At 34.7% G+C, this 24,790-nt stretch overlaps 1 protein-coding gene across 1 annotated transcript; it reads left to right on the top strand.

Moving 5' to 3' along the window:
- Positions 1–18,064: 18,064 nt before the first annotated feature.
- Positions 18,065–24,263, top strand: LOC114287043 (uncharacterized). The gene is made up of 4 exons (XM_082876817.1): positions 18,065–18,311; positions 18,613–18,741; positions 19,494–19,661; positions 24,186–24,263. Exons 1-4 carry the CDS (start codon positions 18,300–18,302, stop codon positions 24,261–24,263), a joined length of 387 nt encoding a protein of 128 aa, XP_082732943.1. The 5' UTR covers positions 18,065–18,299.
- Positions 24,264–24,790: the final 527 nt, after the last annotated feature.

The raw sequence follows: 24,790 nt of genomic DNA on the forward strand, positions 1-24,790 counted from the left end.
CGAATTAAGCCTTGTAGAGAAGTTTGTGATGTTAATTGCCACTTCGCTGATTATGACGGTGGGGTCGAGAGGCAGCGCCCCCAAAGCAAAATGCAAAAAATGCATTTAAAGTTGCCTCCCCACTCGAGCGTCCATTCCCCCGCTCGAGCGGAGAATGATGATTTCCAAAAGTATGCGTGTCTGCAAAAATACTGTGATCCGTGTTTTCACGCTCGAGCGTCGAAATCCCCGCTCGAGCGTACATCCTGGTTTGGAACACTTCATATAGTGTCCCCGCTCGAGCGTCCATTCCCACGCTCGAGCGGGCCTTGCGATTTCAGATTCTATAAATTCGCAAGTTGCTCCAAATCTAGGATTACTTCTCCAGATCTTCTTCTTGGGTTCTAGGGTTTATATCTGGGGATATTTTGCTAGTTTTCTTTGATGTTTTGATTGAGTATTCAACTCATGGTTTAAAGAGTATACATCAAAGAATTATTTGTTTGTTCTACATAAAAGAGAGAGTTGCTCTTCGGTGGATTCTGAAGAATTTGAGCCTGAAGCTTTGGTGGATTCTGGAGTGGCTCATTGTCAAGACAATTTTGAGGTGAAGACAGAGTTGGAAGAGGCATATAGGGGTTGGTTCAATTCGGGCGTGGATTCGCTAGGTAATTGAGAGTATACCTGTGTAATTCCTTTATATCTTCTTAGTGGATTGTTTTGTGGCTGTTGTCCGTGGTTTTTTTATCACAATTGGAGGTGTCCAATTGTGGTTTTTCCATGTAAAATCATTGTGTCGATTTGTCTTGGTTGTTTGATTGGGATTGTTATTTACTGCTTAAAATTGATACATAATCACAAATCAACATCTAGGGGATTTCTAGAATTTTCAAATCTAAACAATTTTCATCCCATTAGCACCATTAGCACTAAAAAAATTTTACACTTGAATCAAACCTAACTTTAATCAGATAAAGAAGTGATAGAGGTAGAGGTAGGAGTCAACATTTTCCATGCACCACTTCTACCATTCTGAGCTTCACTACTCATTATTAGAAATAATATATATGCAAGGAATGGTACAAGTATCAGAAAATCAAGAACGAACACCAGTACAGAACCCAAATGATTCACCAGTTTAAGAAGAAAATCATAATCATATTTGTTTATGATTTAATAAAAGAATTATCATCCTAAAATCCTTATTTCTAGCTAACTACAGATGGGGTATATTAAGAATGACATCAAACATAGCAAAATATGTAAGCAAGAAATTGATTGGATACTTTTGAATCTCTTGGTTTAACGCCAACTGCTTTGTCAATAAAAGATTTGACACCAATTAAAAAGAAGATCAGCACATTTACACTACGTGTGACTGGGTGGAAAAAATTTTCTAAAAAAAAGGAAAATGTTATACATAAATGCATATCTTATCTCATTTTCTTATTATTGAAATAAAATAACCAAGGAAAGCTATCCTCCAAAGTCCATAGTTAGTCCCTCTGTTTTTCCAAAAAACAAAGCCCCAAGTCCAAAAAAAAAAATATATATATATATATATATGTATATTAAGGAAATGTTGACTCTTATCCATCAAATTAAACTTCATGAAATCCATACATTAATACACAATAAATCAGGAATGAAGCCATCTACCATTTGACATAACAAACTCCATTGCATATTACCTGGAAAACTTGGCCACTTTGCAATAGAGATGGGTTTGGTGGGGGTTTTGTGGTTTGCCCATTTGAAGGCAAGACTGATTTCCCTTCTCGAAGTGTTTTTTTTTTTTTTAATGAACCCCTTCTTGAAGTTGAAAACCTAAAATTCACAACCAAAAAAAAAAAAAAAAAATCACAAATCAAACAAATTGCAATCTAACTTACCATACCTTGAACAAAATTAAACCCCAAACAACGAAGCATAACATGAAAACAAAATGGGAACCCATGGCTTACAATCTATCTAATCACTTTAACAGACTGAAATCAATCATTAATTGAACCACAAAGAGTCCAACAAAATCAAACAATTTACCTGAAAAAATTACATAAATTTGACCATCTTTACAAACACAAAGACACAAGTCTATGGATACATCTATGCAACAGAGAAAAACTTACCCTAAAATGTGAAGGAAGATCAAGTCAAAACCCTATGGTGGAGAGATTGATGGAGAACCAAAGCAGATCAGCGATGAATTGTTCGTCATCGCGTCGTCAATTTGGGGATACAACAAGCGTCGATTTGGGGATACAACAAACGAGAGAACGAGAGTGAGAATGAGAGTGAGAGAGAGCGCGAGACCGAAAGGGAGACCGAGAGATAACCTGGTGTTGCAGCGGTGGCGATGTGCGACGTTGAATGCTTCCCGATGGTGAGTGCTGGCGATAAAGTGAGGTGTGGTGGTGACTGATGTGGGTAAGAGAGAAGTGTTTATATTCCTAAACTGTGAGGTCTTTGAAAATTTTAATTTCTTAAAAGTCCCTTACTTTTAAATTATTTCCTTGAAGTCCCTCAGTTTCTTAATTGCAACCCTAGGATCAAAATACATGAACCACCAAAAAAAAACACAAACCCTAATCGATTTTGGAAACTTAAAAGTAATTTCTAATACTCTAATTGACTCCCTAAATATGAAATTACCACTTGGAAACCCTAGGTTTTTCCGGTCTTTATCACGTTCGTTGGTTCATTGCGTTTTTGTTCGAAACAAGAGATTCAAACCGAATTAGATTCTCTAACCCTAACTTAGTTAAATCTTACTCTAAAATAAATGCTCCAATTCCTAAATTAAGGCCTTAGCCCTCATAGTTTACTTAAATCACAAATTGACCCCCAAGTTAGTACCATTGTGTATATATATATATATATTTGTACCTCTTATTCATCAAATCTTTTTGTACACAATATATATGGAATTTGTACACAAAATGAATAGGAAAATCTCCCCAAATCTTGAGCACATGGCTTGTGAGGTCCCTAAAAATTTTAATTTCTTAAAAGTCCCTTACTTTTAAATTATTTCCTTGAAGTCCTCAGTTTCTTAATTGCAACCCTAGGATCAAAATACATGCGCCAACAAAAAAAAAATGGAAACCCTAATCGATTTCGAAAACTTAGAAATAATTTCTAAAACTCTAATTGACTCCCTAAATATGAAATTACCACTTGGAAACCCTAGGTTTTTCCGGTTTTTATCACGTCCGTTAGTTGATCGCGTTTTTGTTCGAAACAAGAGATTCAAATCGAATTAGATTCTCTAACCCTAACTTAGTTAAATCTTACTCTAAAATAAATGCTCCAATTCCTAAATTAAGGCCTTAGCCCTCATATTTTACTTAAATCACAAATTGACCCCAAGTTAGTACCATTGTATATATATATATATATTTGTACCTCTTATTCATCAAATTTTTTGTACACAATATTTATAGAATTTGTACACAAAATAAATAGGAAAATCTCCCCAAATCTTGAGCACATGGCTAGCCATCATACCTCCTAGGCTATAATTATTGTACTTTAGTACAAACAAATTCCTTGAAATCTTGGAGAAATAATGACCTTGGTACCTATAAACATTTGCTATATATATGAGTGTACTTCTAACTAGAAGGTATTTAAATTAGCCCTATACCTAACTAGATCATAATTAAATTCATAAATAAGGTTCCAATACATAAGTTTAATTCCAAGCCCTCACTTTTTTTATTAATTTCAAAATTTGCCCCAAAACTAGTACATGTACTTTTTATACTATTGTACCACCAAATCAATTTGAGGATATATATATACACATTGGAAATGTGTCCATAGCACCTATAATTGAATAAAATATTCCCCATTTCTCTTCCCCATAGCCGGCCAACCTAGGAGAATGTGAGGGACCAATTTTTAAGACTTGTAATTATGACATTCTAGAAACAAAGTACCAAGTACAAGGGTTGTGTTTCCAACAATAGTTCCATTCCAACTAGAGGCCAACTAAACATTGTCTAATCACATGATTAAGTTCCCTAATCACTCCCTATTCCATTAGACTCCACGTAAATCCAAACTTTTCAATCCAATTCCAACTAGTGGGCCTTTATGTCTTTTTACACCAAAATTGCCTATAAATACAACCACCCCCCTAGCATGGCATACACAAAAAACACACACTCACATACATTCAACCTAGAGGAGAGAAAGGAGAGCAAGAGAAAAGTCTTGAGAGGGAGAGGAAGGAAGAGGAGAGCAATCTTGTTCAAGCCTAGCAAGTAAGCCGCAACACAACTCTCTCTTTTATTTTCCTTTTCCAAATACATGTTCTTAAGGGATCTACCCATTGTTTTCAGATGTGTTATTAATGATTTCCTTGTGTTAAAAATGATAAGAGTTGAGCCATGATTCTACCTCTCTTGTAGTTCCCCTCATTTCGGTACAAAACTATCTTTTTCATACCAATCTCTCAAACTTTCCAAAGGCACACCTCAAGCTGATTTTCTGAGTTTAATATATATTATTTAACATGTTTTCATCACAAAAGAAATGAAAAATTTCCCTTAGTGGATCCCTTTCTCACAAATCTCGTAACGGTCGGCGAATCTGGACAGCGCTGGAGTGTTTCTTAAATAACTAAAAATCTAGAAAAGCTATCACATTTCCGAAACATGTTCTGAAAACTAGATTAAATTCTCTACGAACCATAGGGAGGCCAAGTTCGGTAAAAATCTAAAATAGCCCTTTTGATTTTAATCTTTCAATGGTATTGAATCTGGAAATCTTGTTGTGCATGGGTGTTTTATGCTCTTATGTTCATGAATACGCTTATTAGTTTATGATCATGTCTTGGTATGATATTTCATGTGTTATGGTTAAGTTCCTTATCTTCTTCATTTTAATAATGCTCACGCTTATGTGGATATTACTATCTTGTTGAGTTTGTTCTAACTTGACTTAAAACATTGATCCAAACAGAAAACTTAATTGGGATGGTATTGGGTTTTTGATCACTTGAATAATGAAGCGATGATAATGTGCTATGTATGGATTGATGGGATGTGCTCCCTAATTGAAGCTTAAGTCTTGCGAAAGCAGTTGTCGCGTAAACCCTAGAATGTAACGGACGTATTCGGATTCTTTGCGATTGTTTGATTGGTGAGATAAGGTTGGGTGCCAATGGGACATTTAGGAAGATATAACTTTTTTGGAAGGATAAGGTTGGATTCAGGAGATAAAACCTTTTTTCTTTTCGCTGTCCCTTTTGAGGCCTTGCGGTTGGCGCTACGCGGTAGATAACCGTTGGTAGGCATCCGAGGTTAGTTCTGCAACAAAGCAGCAAAAGGGGGAGTTCCGAATAGTCCGATGTCCAATTCTTGTGGTTAGGGGGATGAAATCTCTTTGGGGGATTTCTAAAATACTAACCACTAAAATTATAACCTTTGTTATCTATTTGAATGACATGTTCCTTTCCTCTATTATTGAAATTGCTGCTATTAACTTGAATATGATGATTCACTACTTATTTGCTATAAATGTGATGGTGTATTGGATTGGAAAAAAGGGACGGGGTGTGTGTGCATTTACTGGGCATTCAAAGCTCATGGCATTTCATGCCAGGTATTGAAGACTATTAGGCTGGTCGAAGGCAAAGCTGAAGTTTTTGAGGACGTATGGCTATCCTATGAGAGTTAGGAACTAGTTATGTTAAACGTGTTTTGAGATTGTAAGTAATAGATCCCATGTTGTATTTAAGACATGATTTTTGTAATTTGTATATATATAACATTTGTAACCTATTCTTATACTCCGTCAACTCATGTAGGTCTTGTGTTAATACCCTATCAAGATCTGTCAAAAAGGTAGCTTTGCTATCTAAGGTGGTTGGACTTAGAAGGGAGGCTATTTTGACTCCTCCGACCTTTCTGGGATCTTGCTTGGTTATTAGCCAAAGGACTCATTTGTGACATTTTCTACTCTTGTAACCTTAGATAAACCTTGTATTTAATGGTTAATATATTATCTGATGTTCCTGATTTTTGGGGCGTCACATAAATAGAGGAGAATACCTGGACGGGCAACAATAAATTTTTATTTTCCCACCATAATTTTGGCACCTTTGGTGACTAATGTAAAATTTTGTCGGAAAAAATTTAAGTAATAACGACTAAATTATTTAGTAGCCAAACCAACTGTAACAGGGACTAAAATGTTAGTCACTAAAAGTAGACATTTGGCGACTAGTTTTTTTTTGGTTGGAAAAAATGAATGTACCGTGACTAAAAAATTCTTAGTCACCAAAACTTTATATTTGCCGACCAATTTTTTTGTCGCCAAAGGATAACAGTAAAACTATGGTTGTTATTTGCCGACTAAATTATTTTAGTCCGCAAAACTTAGCATACCACGACTATAACAGACTTTAGTAGCCTAAAAGCTAGACTAAGGCCAACTAATATTTGTTTTGGTCGCCTATTATGGTATATTTAGTGACTAAAATTTTTTTAGTCGCCAATAAATAATATATCCCAACCAATGCATTTTTTAGTCGTCAAAAATTACACTTTTGGCGACTAAATTCCTTTTAGTTGCCAAATTTAGTCGCCAAAAGTGTAAATTGTTGTAGTGTGTTGTCACAACCCAAATCCGCCCTTATGAGTTTAGCATCGTAATCGGCCAGTAATCCATGATTACCAAAGGACTGCTTAACAATAACGACAATAATACAATATAAGGGGCTGGCGGAAGCCAATCAATATTATCATACTACGTCCAATGAACTGTGAGGACCTGAATGGAAATAAACTTTCATGTACTAGTCATATATACAAACACTTATGTCTGTGATACACATACATACAAGACAAACCACATGCTAGGGATAAGATCCCATCAACAAAACAGTATTAACAAAAGACATAAAACATTTGCTAAACTTTATATAACATTCAAAAAGGGTGGATTTGGATCACCCAAAAAGCTTTGACATGAACAGTTCAGAACCTCGCTGTGGGGCACATTAGGTTGGCTTGACAAAACGGAATCAGGTTGACGCCGCTAACTTTGCTCCGGCACCTGGCCAGCTACATATATATAATAAACTGTGAGCTAGAGCCCAGTAAATAACAGCTGTGTAAAGAGATTAAGAATGATGTGTTTATAGCATTTGAAACAATCAATTATCAATAGAACATTTTCAATCAATATCTTTTAGTCAATCAATCATTCAATCGTTCAATTCAATCAATCATATTTGTATTGGTCATACGTAGTACATCCAGTAGCAACAATACAATAGGTCTTAAAGACCGAAAAATCAATTGATGGCCATCAAACAATAGACAATAGTTCCAGGATTTGGAATTGATAAAGATCTCTATAACAATAGTGATAACAATATCAATAACAATAACAATATGCTATGGATGCCACGAATACAGTTCAAAATAGGATCATCATTCATTTGATAAAAGTATCATTTCAAAAAACAATATGATTTATCAATCAGAAAATAAATACGATTGAACATATCTTTACAACAGTGTTACTCATAGTAGGCTTCTTGATGCACGTACTAACGGTTCGGCGTCCGACCTAACAAATAAAGTCAAGCATAACACGATTACAATCACATTCTTACAATACTATTCAATATACAGTTAATCATTCGATCAGTTCTATGCGTTCTTTACTTATTCAGTTTCTACTCGATGTTCATTGCTTCGCGGTTCCTATCCGCTGCTAACCGCTTGGTTAAAATTTTGTTCTTTAATTCATTTGTGTTCATGAGATGCGAATGCACATGAAAAACAATTTAAAACCATGTAAACAAAGGCCCGAAAGGTAGAAAAATTGAACGAAAAACAAAACCGGCTGCACGTGCGATGGCCTTGGCTATACGAGCGGTGTGCATCTTGGAGCATATGAAGGTTGGCCGCTCCAGTGGTGGCCCAGGCTGCTCAAGCAGTCTGGGTTAAAATGCTATTTGAAATTCTGCCAAGTTTTGGAGCTCACACTTTGCAAAATTAACTTCATTTCCATGTATGCCAAGGTCAAAAACTCTTCATAAATATTTTGAATTCATGATTTCTAACTTCTACAAAAACTCACAAGATCAAAACAAGATTCAATTGCCATGCAATGTTTAAGTTCTTTAAGTTAATATAAAAATTCTTACACTTGCATTATTGTGCTATAAAAACTTCAAATCCCATAGAATTTCCTTTCAAATTGAAACTCATGCAAGAAGTGATGAGTATGGACACAAACAAAATCATGCATGCCCAAAACTTGAATTAATTCTTCCAATACATGAACCATGTGTTTCAAACTTGCCAGTCCAAACTTTGTGATGAAAGCCCTTTAAAATTTGTAGAATTCATGAAGATCATGCAAGAAAATATATGTGTAAACAAAAATATCATGAATTCATGCCATGCATGTTGAATTTAAGGCCACATTCCTCAATTCTTTTTTTAACTTAGCTTGCATGTCCTAATTTGTCAATTCCACCATTAAAGCTCCCAATTAACCAAGAATTCATCCTAATTAACCCTTTATCTTAGAAGGTGATGAGTGTGGGAAGTTCAATTTCAAGAAATTTGAATGAAAATCTTACCTTAAATTGATGAATTGTGAAGAGCTAATTGTTTTCTTCAATGTTCTTTCTTTCCCTTTTCTTTTCTCCTATTCTTTCTCTTTGTTGAATTCTCAAAGTCCCTTCCCTTCTCTCTATGTGTAGTGTATGAGACTCAACCAAGGCCCATTACTACTCTTCTATATTCAATAGATGACTAGAGCTCTTACTCCTTTTTTTTTTTTTTTAAATACATACATTATACCTAAATTAATTAGGTTAACAAATTAATTAAAATCAATTTCACTCAAATCAAATTAATCCTCAACATTTATAACTTAAAACAAAATAATTTAATTTTACTAATGTGAATTAGGCTTTAATTACCTATCCCAATATTTAATTCTACCTTGTTAAAATTAGCAAATCAGACAAGTTTATTTTTTACTCTAACCTATCTGACCATAAAAACACAATTCAAATAATCACATGGCAATTCAATAACACTCCAAAACACATAATCACATAATTAATAATAAGCATATAATCAATATAATTAATTTGTTTAATTAAGGAGGTGGTCGTCACAGATGTCTTGTTGAAGCTTCACAAGAAAATAAAAATAAAAAATTTGAAAAAAGCACAAACTTCGTCATGTTATGATTTTGATTATGTAGCACATTTGTCCAGATTTAAACAATTGAATTTGGGTCCGCAATATTCATTCCTTAGTTAATTGTAAGACAAGTTTTGCATGCTATTCTAAAATAAAGCTGGAAATAATGTGATATATATATATGATTAGCTCTTAATGGGTACCTGAGTAAGAGAGGCATCTTATATTGATGATAACGACCATGCTTGATGTCGAGCTACCATGTCAAGAGGACTAGAAACTGTTGTGACCTAACCAAATTTGAACTAATTAATTTTACAAACACACACACACATAGATATATGCATGAATATACACTACAACAAAAAGCACAGTCGGCGACTAAAATATCATTTTTCGTCGCGGAAAGTACGGTTTTTGGCGACTAAAATGGAATTAGTCGCCAAAGTTGATCAGTTTTGCCGACTAAAAGAGTTTAGTCGCCGAATATAATGGTTTTAGCGACTAAAAGGCAGTTTAGTCGCCGAATATAGGGTTTTTAGCAACTACAGGTTGTTTAGTAGCCAAAAGTGACGGTTTTTGGTGACTAAAATAATTTAGTAGCCAAAAGTGATGGTTTTGGCGACTAAAAAACAGCTTAGTCGCCGATTATAGCTGTTTTGCCGACTAAAATCTGTTTGGTCGCTGAAAGGTGAAGAATTGCTGACTAAATTGCACTTTAGTCACCCAAAGTAGAGGTTTTGGCGACTAAAATTCAGTTTAGTCGCCAAAAGTGCTATCCTTAGGCTGGATTTAATTCTTTTAGCGACAGAATACAAATTAGTAGCCAAAAAATATAGAATTGGCGACTAAAATTCAGATTTAGTTGCCAAAAGTGCGATCCTAATTTTTTTAGTAAATAATTAATTTTTTACATAAAATATATTAAATAAAAATAATTATTTATATATATATATATATATATAACTTTGTATTAATTCCGGTCAATATAGTATATAAATAATATATGTTGCATTAATATTTACAGAATGTATTAGTGGCGTAGTGGGGATAGAGTGTTGGTAAAGGTTGAGGGTTGGGAGGTTGGTGGTTCGAAACTTGGGAAAAGCAGAGGCAAATCTTTTTTTTTTCTGAAAAATACTTTTGGCAACTAAAGTCTGTGGTCGCCGAAAGATAGGGAATTGGCGACGAAAAGTTTAGTCGGCAAATGTATAAATAATAAAAAAAAATTCAGTATTGGCGACTAAAAGTTTAGTCGCTAAATGTATAATTTCCCAAAATGAAATTGACTATTGGCGACTAATTCTTTGGTCGCCGAAGACATATGTATTGCCGACTAACAAATCTTTAGTCGCCAAAGGTATTCGCGACCATGTATTGGCGACCACAGCGGCGGCTAAAATATTTAGTCGGGGAAAGTGAAAATTCTACATTTGGCGACTAAAAAAGGACTTTTGGCGACTAAAAATTTAGTCGCCAAAAGTGTTTTTTCTTGTAGTGATATATGTGTAGGAAAACATTAATAAATTATAAATTCTATTAAAAAAATTACCTGGTTAGATTTGTTTGTCAAGTTATTCGGAGCATGCTGAACATGGGAAACTTTGGACCTTAGCTTCGAATTTTTAGCTTCCATAGCATCCATTGTTGTGTCTTGGTTTGCTTTATGACCAGATATATCTCTCCATAAATTAGATGGAGAGACACCTAATCCATACATGTGAACTCGTCCATATTTTTCTTTACCCATCACTTGTCCAAATGTATCATTTGGGCCCTCATTTGATAAATTTGCATTTAAAGTTGTCTTATCATCATTTCATCCTATAAGGTTGGAATAAACATAACTTAATATATACATTTCAATCATTATAGTGGGAATTTTAACTAATCTACAAGTTCAAATGGACAGATAATTATTTGGTACATACCATCATTGCTTTCGTTGCCTCGGGGGTTCTAGTCTCCTTTGTATAACATACTTTAAACATGTGAGCACGTGTTGGAGAATGTCCCAACTTATTCTTCTACAAAATAATATATTCCAAAATATAAATTATATCATTCTGTCACATCATGCATACATTATCATATTAAATATACAACATGAAAAGATTAATTAACCTACTCCTCTGGAACACGTGGAAAACTTTTTGTTCTAATAGTATGATTATACTTTTGCTCTGTACGACTTGCTTTGTTTTTATCACTTTGTGCCTAAAATCATAAATGCATAAATTAATGGTGCCCAACCTATAGCAAGTAAAATAACATATAATGATCAAATCAAGTATACATTTACTTCTTCGATGGCCCAATACTTAATAAGGTGTTCCAACTGATCAGCATATACTCTACTATCTTTATAATGCTTTTGTTAGTCAAAACTTAAGTGGTTTTTATAATAATTTTTCTTTATGTTTGCCTTCTAGTCTTTGGACTTCTTACCAGAGCACTTCATAACCCAAGTCCTAGCATGACTTGGAAGATCAAACTTTGACTGAAAAGAGAGAGAGAGAGAGAGAGAGAGAGAGAGAGAGAGGAATAAAATAATAGAAAATTAATCTTTCCACATACAAAATTGAAAATACAAAAAATTATAAAGAGTGTTGTTTTAATTATATTACTCATGTTTACTATTTTTCACATGTGATCTTCGCACAATATTGTGTCATTTACCTGTACAAGTGCCCATATGTGATCTTTGTAATGTTCTGGGACTTTATGCCAATTCGTGTAAGTGAGTGGTGCATTTTTTCCATCATGCACAATAGTTCTAATGAATGGTGATAACTTTGTTGCCAATTGTCATCAGGTTGGCCAAGTTTGTTCCAATTGACTGTTAGGCGCTCATTATCACGAGTACCCCAAATATTACGCATTTGAGTTGGATCTATAGTTTTCTTTTGTCCACTAGTACCATCTAGTTATAAAAAATAAATAAATAATAATGATACTAATAAAGTATATATGAAGAAATAATATGACATTTTTATAAGGTTTGAACTTGCATACCTACATCATCATTGGACTGACTAGAGTTTGGTTGAATCTCAGATGGAGTTGACTAACTAAACTCACCAACATTGCTTAAGCGAAACTAAAGATATGGGTTTTTTGCTTTACAGATGAATCCTAGTATGATTCAAGCAAAATAGACAAGTCAAATTGTAAACTTAGAATGATCCAAATAAATTATTTGCAAATGAACAAAATACTTGAAGAAAATTAACAAAGAAAAATTGTGTATTCACCTCTATTTGTTGCTATCTTGATAGTGACTAAATGTAACATATAATGAATAAATATTTGTAGCCACATATGAAAATGACATAGATAAATTAAAAATGCATCATTCATTCTTCAAACAATCAATAAAATTAACAAAAACAATGATAAAGAAAGAGAGGAAAAGGAAACTATAGAATTGTTTTCAAATATAAATAACTAGCGATGTTCATCAAGTTTAACAGTCACATAAAATCTAATTCTTCCTCATCTCCATCATCATCTCCATTATCGCTTTGAGCCGAGGCTTTTTGTTTGCCTCCTTTTGGAAAGTGTTTGAGAAGTCAAGATTTTGGGAAATTTGTATATATTAATGTTTACTTTAGATGTAATATTTTTCCTATGTGTATGTAATCATATATATGTGTGTGTGTTTATCATATCATTTATACCTTGCTCAATGGACACAATTATTTTTGTTGCTTCCACTTCAGGTCCCATTATACTTAAATATTTTGTGATTTGTTTAGAAGGCCGTAAGTAATCTATCACTACAAGAATTTGCACTTTTGGAGACCAAATTTGGTGACTAAAAGGAATTTCGTTGCCAAAAGTGACATTTTTGGTGACTAAAATATGTATTATTCGGTGTTGGTTTAGGATGTAGGTAATAAAAAATTTTAGTCGGGAAATATTCACTACAAGAAAATACACAATTGGCGACCACTTTTGCCGACTAAAAATATTTTGGTTGCCAAAAGTTGTGGAATTGGCGACCAAAAATTATGTTAGTCGGTAAAAGTAAAATATTTACCTACTAATTTTTTTTAGTCGGGGTATATTAATTTTTGGCGACTAAAAAAAATTAGTCGCTAAAAATCTCACAACTGGCGACTAAAAAAATTTAGTTGCTAAATTTGCACAATTGGCGACTAAAAAAATATTTTTGTTGCTGTATATATAGTTTTGGCAACTAAAATAATTTTGTTGCTAAAAGAAAAATAAAAATTTATTTTTTACCTTTCGCGACCAAAAGTTTGGTCGGCAAAACCTTAATTTCAGCGACTAAAAAATAATTTGGTCGCGGTATATATAGTTTTGGCAACTAAAATATTTTCGTCGCTGAAAGAAAAATAAAAATTTATTTTTTACCTTTCGCGACCAAAAGTTTGGTCGGCAAAACCTTAATTTCAGCGACTAAAAATTATTTTGGTTGCGGTATATATAGTTTTGGTAACTAAAATATTTTCGTCGCTGAAAGAAAAATAAAAATTTATTTTTTACCTTTCATGACCAAAAGTTTGGTTGGCAAAACCTTAATTTCAGCGACTAAAAATTATTTTGGTCGCGGTATATATAGTTTTGGCAACTAAAATATTTTCGTCGCTGAAAGAAAAATTAAAATTTATTTTTTACCTTTCGCGACCAAAAGTTTGGTCGGCAAAACCTTAATTTCAGCGACTAAAAATTAGTTTGATCGTGGTATATATAGTTTTGGCAACTAAAATATTTTCGTCGCTGAAAGAAAAATAAAAATTTATTTTTTACCATTCGCGACCAAAAGTTTGGTTGGCAAAACCTTAATTTCAGCGACTAAAAATTATTTTGGTCGCATAGTTTTGGCAACTAAAATAATTTCGTCGCTGAAAGAAAAATAAAAATTTATTTTTTACCTTTTGCGACCAAAAGTTTGGTCGGCAAAACCTTAATTTCAGCGACTAAAAATTATTTTGGTCGCGGTATACATAGTTTTGGCAACTAAAATAATTTAGTCGCTGAAAGAAAAATAAAAATTTATTTTTTACCTTTCGCGGCCAAAAGTTTGGTCAACAAAACCTTAATTTCAACGACTAAAAATTATTTTGGTCGCGGTATATATAGTTTTGGCAACTAAAACATTTTCGTCACTAAAAGAAAAATAAAAATTTACTTTCACTCATCACTCTTTCTCTCTCTTTCTATCTATCTGTCTCTCTCTTTCTCTTTGTGTCTCTATCTCTCTTCTCTTTCTCTCTCTCTCACTCATCACTCTTCTCTGTTTGTCTATCTCTCTCTGTGTCTCTATTTTTGTTTCTGTCTCTCTTCTCTTTCTCTCTCTCACTCATCATTCTTCTCTGTCTTTCTGTCTCTCTCTCTGTGTCTCTCGCTTATCTCTCTTTTCTCTATCTCTGTCTCTTTTCTCTTTATCTCTCTCGCTCATCTCTCATTGTATCTCTCTCATGTATCTCTTTTCGCTCTTTTTCTCTCTCTCTTTTTTACTGTCTCTTTTCACCCATTTTTTCATCTTCCTCTCTCTATTCTCTTTCTCTCTCTTACTCATCACTCTTCTCTGTCTGTCTCTCTCTCTCTCTCTATGTCTCTCTCTCATCTATCTCTTCTCTCATCTCTTTTCTCTCGCTGTCTCTTTCGTTCATCTCTCTTGTCTCTATCTCTCTTGCTCATCTCTTTTCTCTCACTCTCTCTCATCTTTCTTTTCTCTCTGTCTCTATTGCTCATCTCTCTTATTTCTATCTCTCTTTCTGTCTCTCTCGTTCATCTCTCTTCTCTCTATCTCTCTCTCTGTCTATCTCGTTCATCTCTCCTCTCTCTGTCTCTTTTTCTGACTCTCACTCTCTATCTCTTTCTCTCTTTGTCTCTCTCTTCTTTCTCTCTCTCTCTCTCACTTATCACTCTTCTCTATCTGTCTGTCTTTGTCATTGAAAATGTCTTTGTCTCTTTTTCTCTTTGTCTCTCGCTTATCTCTCTTCTCTCTATCTCTCTCATCTTTTTTCTTTCTCTATCTCTCTCATTCATCTCGCTTCTCTCTGTCTCTCTCTTTGTCTGTCCTACTCATCTTTCTTCTTTCTCTCTATCTCTCTCTTTTTCTATGTCTTTCTCTCGATCATCTCTTTTCGTTCTCTTTCTCTCTCTCTGTCTATCTCTCACTCATCTCTTGTTTCTCTCTATGTCTTTATCTTTTTTCTTCTGTGTCTCTCTCTCTATCTATCTCTCTTTCACTCATCACTATTCTCTCTCTCTTTCTCTTTCTATGTCTCTTTCTCTATCTTTTGTTTATTTCTTTTTGTTGTCTCTCTCTCTCTCTCTCGCTTTTTTTTCTTTCTCTCTATCTCTCTCTGTCTCTCACTCGTCTCTCTTTTCTGTCAGTCATTCATTTCTCTCAATCACAATCATCTCTTTCTCTAAGCCCATTGTTGTTGAAAGAGGAAAAAGTCAAAAAATGAAATGGGTCTTTCTTTCTCTTTGCCTCTGTCTCTCGCTCATCCTCTTCTCTCTCTCTTTTACTCATCTTTCTTCTCTATCTCTCTCATCTCTTTTCAAATATTTTTTTTCAATTATTTTTTTTTCCAATAATTTATTTTTTCAATTATAATGTGTATGATCCCATCGTCATAAATAATAAAAAAATAAATATAAATATTTTAGGCCTAGACAAACATGCATAGTTTAACAATTTCTCGCTCATCTTTCTTCTCTCTCTATCTCTCTCTTTTTCTATGTCTTTCTCTTGATCATCTCTTTTCGCTCTTTTTTTCTCTCTCTCTTTGTCTATCTCTTACTCATCTCTTGTTTCTCTCTGCCTCTATCTCTATCTCTTTATCTTTCTGTCTCTCTCTATCTCTCTCTCTCACTCATCACTCTTCTCTCTCTCTTTTTCTCCCTCTATGTCTGTCTGTCTGTCTGTCTCTTACTCTTCTCTCTCTCTTTCTCTCTGTGTGTCTATCTCTCTCCCCCATTGTGTTCACCTTGCTCACTTTCTCCCTCCACTCTTCTCTATTTACCGAGCTCTTCACTACAAGAAAATGCACTTTTAGCGACCACTTTGTCTCTCTCTTGCTCATCACTCTGTCTATGTCTCTGTCTTTGTCTCTGTCTCTCTCTCTATCTCTATTCTCTATCTGTCTCTCACTCATCTCTCTTTCACTATCCATCTCCTCTACCACATTCACTACTACTGCAAATGTCATTCCACTACCAGCATTATTACCATTGTTGCCACTCCACCTCTACGACTACTACCATTATTACCACCATCGTTACCACTATACTATTACTACTACTACTACTACTACCTTTCCTCCACCACCGCTACTCCATCTCCTCTACCATTACCACAACTTCACTACTACGACTACCTTTCCTCCACCACTGCCACTCCATCTCCTCTACCATTACCATAACTTCACCACTAATCTCCTTTGCCATCACCACCACCACCACCACCACCACCACCTCACCTCTTATCCACCACATTCACCACTACTGTCGCTTCCTCTCCTCTACCACAAAAATTAGCTCTTAATTTTTAGTAATAAAAAAAAGGGCCACAAAAAAAAATTTCATCGACCATAAAAAATTAACTTTATTTTAACGAAAAATATTTTTCATTAAAATATTACCCTTACTTCTATCAAAATAAAAAAAAAAATCATTCAAATAAAAATAAAACTAATTTCCCTCCCTTTTTCACTTACTCACCGGACCGCCCGCCCGCCCGCCAAACTTAATTTCCCCCCTTTTTTCTCTCTTCCTTTTCCCCCCCCCCCTTTTTTTCATTTCCTTTCAGGTTTGTAGAGCCCTTAATTTCATCACATTGTTTCAAAACAGTGTGCAAACCTTAATCTGAGAGAGAGAAGATAGGGGTTTGAAGAGAGACTGGGGTTGAAGAGGAAGGGTTTCAGTCAGCGGCGAGACTGGTTCAGCAGCGGCGAGACTGGTTCTGCGGCGAGACGGTACGCTTCTTTTGACTATTCTTTCGACTCTCTCACTCCAGTCGGTTCCTCTATCGACTGGGTTGAAATGGTTCCTCTATATCTCTATGTGACTGTGTATCCTTGGAACAACAATGATGTAGTTTTATAATCCGAACAGATCTTAAACCCTATGGCCATTCGGTTCGTCTCCACTATGGCCAGAGACAAACACATCTTCCCTGCCCTCTCATTCTCTTATTTTTTTATTTGTATTTTTTTGAACAGCCTTGCACTCTCATTCATGGCTCTCTAACTCAATGCAAATGATCTCATATCCAAAACACTTAAATCCTCTTCTAATCAGTCAAATTGAAGAGCCGACTGGCCATAGGGTTTCAATTTATGAATAATCAAGCTTTGTGGGCTATATTTGGAAGATACTTTCAATTGATTTTCGCTTAGTACTGGAAGATATTTGGAAGATACTTTCAATTGATTTGTTTGATGTGAAATGCAATGGGGTTAGGAGAATTTGTTCATTCATTAGGCAAACAGAGCATATTAATTCTCTTCAGTGCTTTTATTGACGTTGATATATAACATGCCAAGTTTGAACTCATTCCAATTTTGGTTCAATTGAAAAAGCCGGATGTATCTGCACCAGGAGTCCGTTCTTGTTTTCGCTTAATAATATTCTTTACCACTTTAAAAAAAAAAAAAATTTTGATAATTGGATCTCAAAAGGTAGGAGGACACCATAGTACTCACCAAATGTTTCAAAATTTGGAATTTCTCCCGAAAGAGAAAATCAACCTAAGCACTGTCTCTAATTCTGTTCTTTTAATTAGTGATCTAAATTCATTCCAGTGATGAGATTAACAGATTAAAGAGGTGTAGTGAGGTCTACAGTGGTGATTCTTACTTCAATTGTGAGTTTGAGGGCTTCCACTATGATTTTCCTCAACCCCCCCCAACTTTTCCTTCAATTTCTTATCTCTCTCCCCCTTTTTAGAATTCTTATGCATCTTAGAGGTGCTAGGTTGTCTCTACACCTCTTTTGTATTTTTGTGTTAATTAAATATATATATGTAATATGCACCTCAATTAGGAGAACAGATGCGCAAGCATTTTTTTTTGTGTGTGTGATAGTACTGTACTTACTGTTTTGGATTTTCACTATCAAAAACTCAGATTTTTCCCAAGAGTACTGGATGCAAATATGATATCACAGGTTTGTTTGTTATCTCTCTTGACATTTTGTTCTCATTTTTTTTTTTTCGTGCTGGACGAAACTAAAATATTATATATATATATATATATATTTTTTTTTTTTTTTTCCTTCTCTCTAGGTCCTAGAAACCCTTCTCACATTGCTTTTACCCTTCCATTGTGTTATGAGAGTGTTTACTTAGGCACTTCATTCTTAATTTTCTTAACATACAGAATCATTCTTGTAATGGTATGATACAAGAGTACTGCAGCTCCCTTGAGATGTTTTTCCGTTAAATAATCCTTTGAATTTGTTATGTCAGTGTGCATCTGCAGTTGATAATTTGGCTACTTATTATTTCAAGCACATAACGGTTGGAGAGTCCCCCACTACACCAGCTGCTCTTAATCTTGCTCGGCATGTTGCAGGTTGCCCTGGTGTGTTTCCTGAAGTAAGTTGCTTCTTCTTTTTCTTTTTCTTTTTTATAAGTAGTTAACTGATTTCTCTTCATTTGAAATGCATATTATCAGCTTAAATATTCTAATGACAATTGAGAACCATAGGGTTTGGTTTGTCATAATGCCGACAGTGAATGGTGTCATATCAAATATAATTATGATAAATGATAATAAATTGGAGGTGATGCAATATTGTTTGCATTGGTGACATTTTATTTATAATTTTCAATACCTTTGTATAACGTGCTTGGCTCACTTTATGTGAGATGATCCTTTGTGATATGAGAAAGTGTTCTTATTTTTTCTTCTCTTTTTCTTGGCACAATAATTTTCAGAACAATATCATGAGGGATTACACACATCATTTTGACCTTTGGTAGAATGCATTAGATGGGCATTCTTTATGGAGGAACGATATTTTATGGTTTTTAAATGTAACAAAAAACCATTGATTCATCTCATCTGATCACACAAATTTCTTTCATAAATGTGTGATTTGGATCCAAATTTCCTTTGATACATCTCATCTGATCACACAAAAATTTAGAAGCACTTCATTTTGTTCACTGATGAGTGAAAAATTGTATGTGTCTTGCTTTTAATATTTTTTGTTCTTCTTTGTTAATATTCATGCCATATTTATCTAAATTCTTGATATACATGCCATCTCTGTCTCTCTCTCTCTCTCTCTCTCTCTCTCTCTCCTTTTTGTTATTGCTGATTATTTATTTTGTTACTTAACTAGATATTGAAAACCCTCTTTGAGATTGTCCTATTTGAGGACTGTGGCAACCAGTGGAGCCTTAGCAGACCAATGTTGAGCTTGATACTTATAAGTGAAGAGGTAATAGTTGAAACTGCAAATTTTGAATTCCATTCTTGTTTTGTAGTCTTCCTGTTTCGCAGTTCTTTTGTATGGCAAGTACAAACTAAACAGTAGTCTTAAAAGGGGTTGGAATCTAAATTGTGGGATTTGTCAAACAACCAACCATCATGTGTTGCATAAAACAAATAAATCAAGAGAAATGAGATATACCTTGAGAAATTAATTTCCATGGAACTCAAGAATTTTTCCAATTAACCACTAGAGAATCTAATTGCCAACCATTGTTCTGAACAACATAAATTATGCTTAATTTGGCAAAGCAGTGAAAAAAACAACTTTTATAATTGGCTTTTGTCATCTTTAGTGGACTGTTAAAATTTTAATTTATATTTTTAAAATTCCAGGGACTTTTACTCTAAAATCTCTTAAAATCCAAAAAAAAATTGAAAAAGTCTACTAAAGACAAAAAAGTTTACTAAAAATTGAAAAATTGAGTCTTTGATTAATCGAGTTGACTTGTCGGAATCAGAGGCCGAGGCGTCTTTGGATTTTCTTTTGCATGAAGCTAATGAGGCGTTGATCAGTGCCTTTCTTGTTCTGTTGAGAGCAAAAGGAGAAACTTATGAAGAAGTATGCTCTCTCTCTCTATATATGTATATATATACACACACACACACTTTCTATACTACTATATGAAGCACACAACTCAGCTAGTGTCACTCATTTTCTGATATACCCAAATTGCTTGTATGTAACTGTTCAAGTTTCTTATTTAAATCACGCATAACTTTAGAACAGTTTCTTGTTGACATATAGCAAACTGGAAAGGGGTGACCGGATTGAGCTTCTTGTTGACAAAACAGCAACAATGCAAGACAGTGCTTTTCATTTTAAGAAACAGTCTAGGCGCCTCAGTCGTGCTCTTTGGATGAAAAATGCCAAGCTCTTGCCCTTGCTATTAAGTTAGACCTTTTTTTTTCCCTAAACATTGTTATGTTTCAAATTGTTATACTAGATGGATGTGACTTGTGAATGAAAACTTAGAATAGTTGTATTGTGTCGAATGTTAATGAATTATGTATTTTGTCAAATGTTAATGATTCAGTTGATTTGAATGATGCTTTAAAATTATAGGTTTATTATGGATTGAATGAATTATTAGGAATTACAGGTGTATTGTTTTCTTGCTTTTGGCGACCAATTTATTAGTCGCGAAAATAAATAATTTTTTTTCGCAAAAAATGACAATTGCCGACCAAGAGTTTTGGTCGCAAAAAATACATCTATTGCCGACCAAAACAGTTCTTGGTCGTGGAATCTCACTTTTGCCGACCAAAAGTTTTGGTTGCGAAAAGTAACAAATGGCGACCAAATTTTTTGGTCGTAGAAAAAATATATTTAGCGACGAAGAAGTTTTGGTTGTGGAATGTAATTTTTGCCGACCAATTTTGTTGGTCGTTGAAAATAATTTTTGCCGACCAAATTAGCGACTAACATGTATGGTCATTGAATGTAATTTTTGCCGACCAAAGTCTTTTCGCGACTAAATAGGTTAGTCGCAATAATTATATGTTTAGCGACCAACAATTTAGTCGCCAAATAGAATGTTTTGCCGACTAAAAATCTTTTTAGTCGCTAATTACTTTCCGCGACCCTCAATTGCCGACCAACTTGGCGACCAAAAAAATTGGTCGGGAATATGTTTTGCCGACCAAAAATTAGACTTTTGCCGACCAATTTTTTGGTCGGCAAATGTGTTAATTCTTGTAGTGATTACTTATTGGCAACTGAATTTATCTTTTTTCTTTCAATTAAACTTTATATAGTAATCTATCACTAAAAGAATTTGCACTTTTGGTGACCAATTTGGTGATTAGAAGGAATTTACTCGCCAAAAGTGACATTTTTGGCGACTAAAATATGTCTTAGTCGGCGTTGGTTTAGGTTGTAGCTAATAAAAATTTTTAGTCGGGAAATATTACTTATTGTTGACTAAATTTATTTTTTTCTTTAAATTAAACTTTATATAGTTTGCTTGCTTAGATCTTCTTTTCATTTTCCCTCCATTTCATAGTTTTGATGGAGGTTGATAAGGCAATAACCAGACACCATACAGGAACACTCCAACAAAACTAAGTAAAACAACCATCACATATCAACAGCAACACACAGAAACTGCCCAATGAGTCAAAAGACACTACCAGCGCACAGCAGCAATAATGCTACACAGCAGATAAACCAGCAATAATCAGCAAAAACTTCTAGCATCTTCTCTTCATCAACAACAATCAACAACAGCAGAGTTTTCACTAAAAACTTTTGCTGATTGTTCATATTGTTGATTAATTGTACTTGTTGCTTATTGTTTTCAAAAATGGGAAATAGAAATATGAACTTAGTAGCTTGAGAATGTAGGATCAAGAGATGTATCAATTAAGATGTGATAGGGCTATTAATAGGTACTGGTGTATAAAGTAGAAGAGATGTGTTACTGCTGAGTGAACTTCTGGAGTGAATTAGAGGAGGTGTTAATCTGAGGATGGCTACTGGTCAGACATTGCTTGAGGTGAAGGGTGAGCTTCTGGTTGTTTACTGGTACTTCTGCTTATTATTGCTGGTTTGTCTGCTGTGTAGCATTGTTGCTGTTGTGTGCTGGTAGTGTCTTTTGCTGTGCAGCAACAATCTTGTCTTCACAATATCAAACAGAGTTTTCACTAAAAACAAACATAAACCTTAGGGACAAGCTACATGGATCTTATGGGAAGCTCTCTTTCAAGAAGATGCTTTATGTTTCTTAGAATCTTATCATTAGGTTCACCACATTTGAGATCTTCACCCTATGACAAGAAAGTTCTAGATGCTATAACGAAACTTTCAGTGAATCTTGTTCTATCATTCTTTTCCATGTAAATGCATGGATTACACACGTGGTTATTGTTAGTGTAATAACCCGGCCCTCCTAAATGCGTTACATTTTTTTTTAGTTGTCTAAATACTTACTTATTCAATGTGAAATTCCGTGCAGAGTTATGTTTTCATGTGTGAATTATTTAATTATGGTAGCATATCTGTTGATTATTGGAGAATCTGTTAAAATTGAGGCAATTGGATTGGAAATTGGAAGCCTTAGAGGCGCGACAGTCTGAAACTAATTTCGAATTTATGATTAGCATAATTTGTAAGATATAATATTAATTTTTGCAAAAATCTTATTCGTAATGAATTAATTGATGTAATTTGGGCCCATTAACCCAAATAAAGAGCCTTAGTGATATAAGATATTTTTATGTGAGACCTTAGGAGACTTAGTGGAAGAACTCTACACATTTCCTGGTGGAGAAGTTTGAAGAGAAAAAGAAAGAGAGGGAGAAGAGATTAAGCAAGTTTGGGGATTCAAGAATTTGCTAGAGGAAAACTAAGAAGGTCACACTTAAGGTGAGTAAATCACTAGCAAGCTCTCAATTTCTCTTAAATTAGTTGGAATTAAGCCTTGAAAGGAGGTATTCATCCACAAAACCTAGGGTTACTATTGTGAATAACCAAGTCTCATTAATAACCATGTGTTTTAAGGATGTGTGTGTTGAGAACCTTGATCTCCTTATATCATGTTTGATTTCTTGAAATTGGAAGGATTGTGTGCCTAACATCATCCTTTTGTTGTGCTTGCTTGACTTATGTGAAAATGAATATATATACATGTGTATATAAATCTATATAATGAATTTGTGGAGGGTCATGGGAATTGTGGATGTAAAAACCAAATAAAACAATGTGATTTTAGCTTTATGACCAACCCTTGCAAGCTTTGGACCATAGGAGCTTCGGACTACCAAACAGGGTAAACGACCGCACGTACGGGGCCCTTGGCTGCACATGCGGGAGGCAACCGCACGTAAAGGGCTCACAGCTGCACGTGCGGAAAACAGGGGGTGAAGGGTCAAACTACACTGCTAAAAAAAGCACGTGCGGTGAAGACTTCCGCACCTGCGGCCCAAATTGGAAAATTTTGTAATTTTCTTTCGCTCTTCTTGACCCTCTGAATGTGTTATTATGTCCATACAATGTTTCTATGATGCATTAAATTATGTAAAATGTACCGAATCGAATAATTGAGAACTAAAAGGAAACTAAAGAAAGATGATATACTTACGAGTTATATGTTGTGTATAGGGCATCCACAGGAGGGGGCTATCATTCACCTGCGTCACTATGAGTGATAGTAGCGTAATATCATGCTCTAGTCACATTTTGTGTCGGTATATGTTATTTAAGATCTTATGAACTCTTATGAGTACCTCATGTTATACACGATATGTTTGATATGGACCTGAGGTTGTTTTATTTGCTAACACAGTGGACCCAAGGCCGTTTTGCTACTATAATGGGCCTAAGGCCATTCTGTATTCTGATGGGCCTGAGGCCGTTCTGTATTATGTTGGGCCTAAGGCCGTTCTGTCTTATGTGGGCCTGAGGCCGTTCAAAAAGGGGAAAACGGGAGAAATTATGATTTGTCCAGATTATGTACTGTTATCCCATGCTTGTACTTTTAATTTGTTGTTCTATTATCATTCACTGAGCCTTGCTCACTTTACTTTCCTGAATGTTTTGTAGGCAACCAGCTTGCGGGTTAACCCTAGGTCAGCTCAGAAGCCTGTAGCTGGACCCGTTTCACTGAGTCACCTGAAGTGACTCTTTTGTTATATTTTGGGAAATCCCTACGATGGCATGTTTCTATTATAATTTTTGGGAACAATAGATATGTATATAGATATTGTTAAAACTTAACTTTCGAGTTGATTCCTTTTTGCTTTCAGTAATGTGTATCATACGTGGAATGTTATGTATGTATAGTAATGCAACATGATCCTGACATTTAGACATAGCTCAATGAATGTTTATTCTTCTATTATTGTGCTTCCGTTTAGGCCCCGAGATTGAGTAACATTTAAAATAACTAAGTTAAGGCCTCGAGTAAGGCAGGTCATGTCCAAACTTTTAGGGGCAGGTTTGGGTCGTGACAGTTAGCACTTAGTATCTAACACACAGCAACAGCAGTACACAGTTACTGCCCAATGTGTCAAAACACTACCATCACACAGCAAGAACAACACTTGATAGCAAAAAAAACCAGTAAAAGGCCACGGCAAGGCCATAACAACAACAAAGTCATGCAACCTTCACCTCAAGCAATGTCTAACCTATTATAGATTAAAAAA

This window comes from Camellia sinensis, chromosome 6 (assembly GCF_055761805.1).
Source record: "Camellia sinensis isolate YWXY chromosome 6, ASM5576180v1, whole genome shotgun sequence".
Taxonomy (NCBI): Eukaryota; Viridiplantae; Streptophyta; class Magnoliopsida; order Ericales; family Theaceae; genus Camellia; species Camellia sinensis.

What these genes read in the sequence shown, in the direction of transcription:
- LOC114287043 (XM_082876817.1), top strand. An exon ending in GCCCTGGTGTGTTTCCTGAA is followed by an intron (nt 18,742 to 19,493) that starts GTAAGTTGCTTC and finishes TTACTTAACTAG; the next exon opens with ATATTGAAAACCCTCTTTGA. An exon ending in TCCTGTTTCGCAGTTCTTTT is followed by an intron (nt 19,662 to 24,185) that starts GTATGGCAAGTA and finishes AATGTTTTGTAG; the next exon opens with GCAACCAGCTTGCGGGTTAA.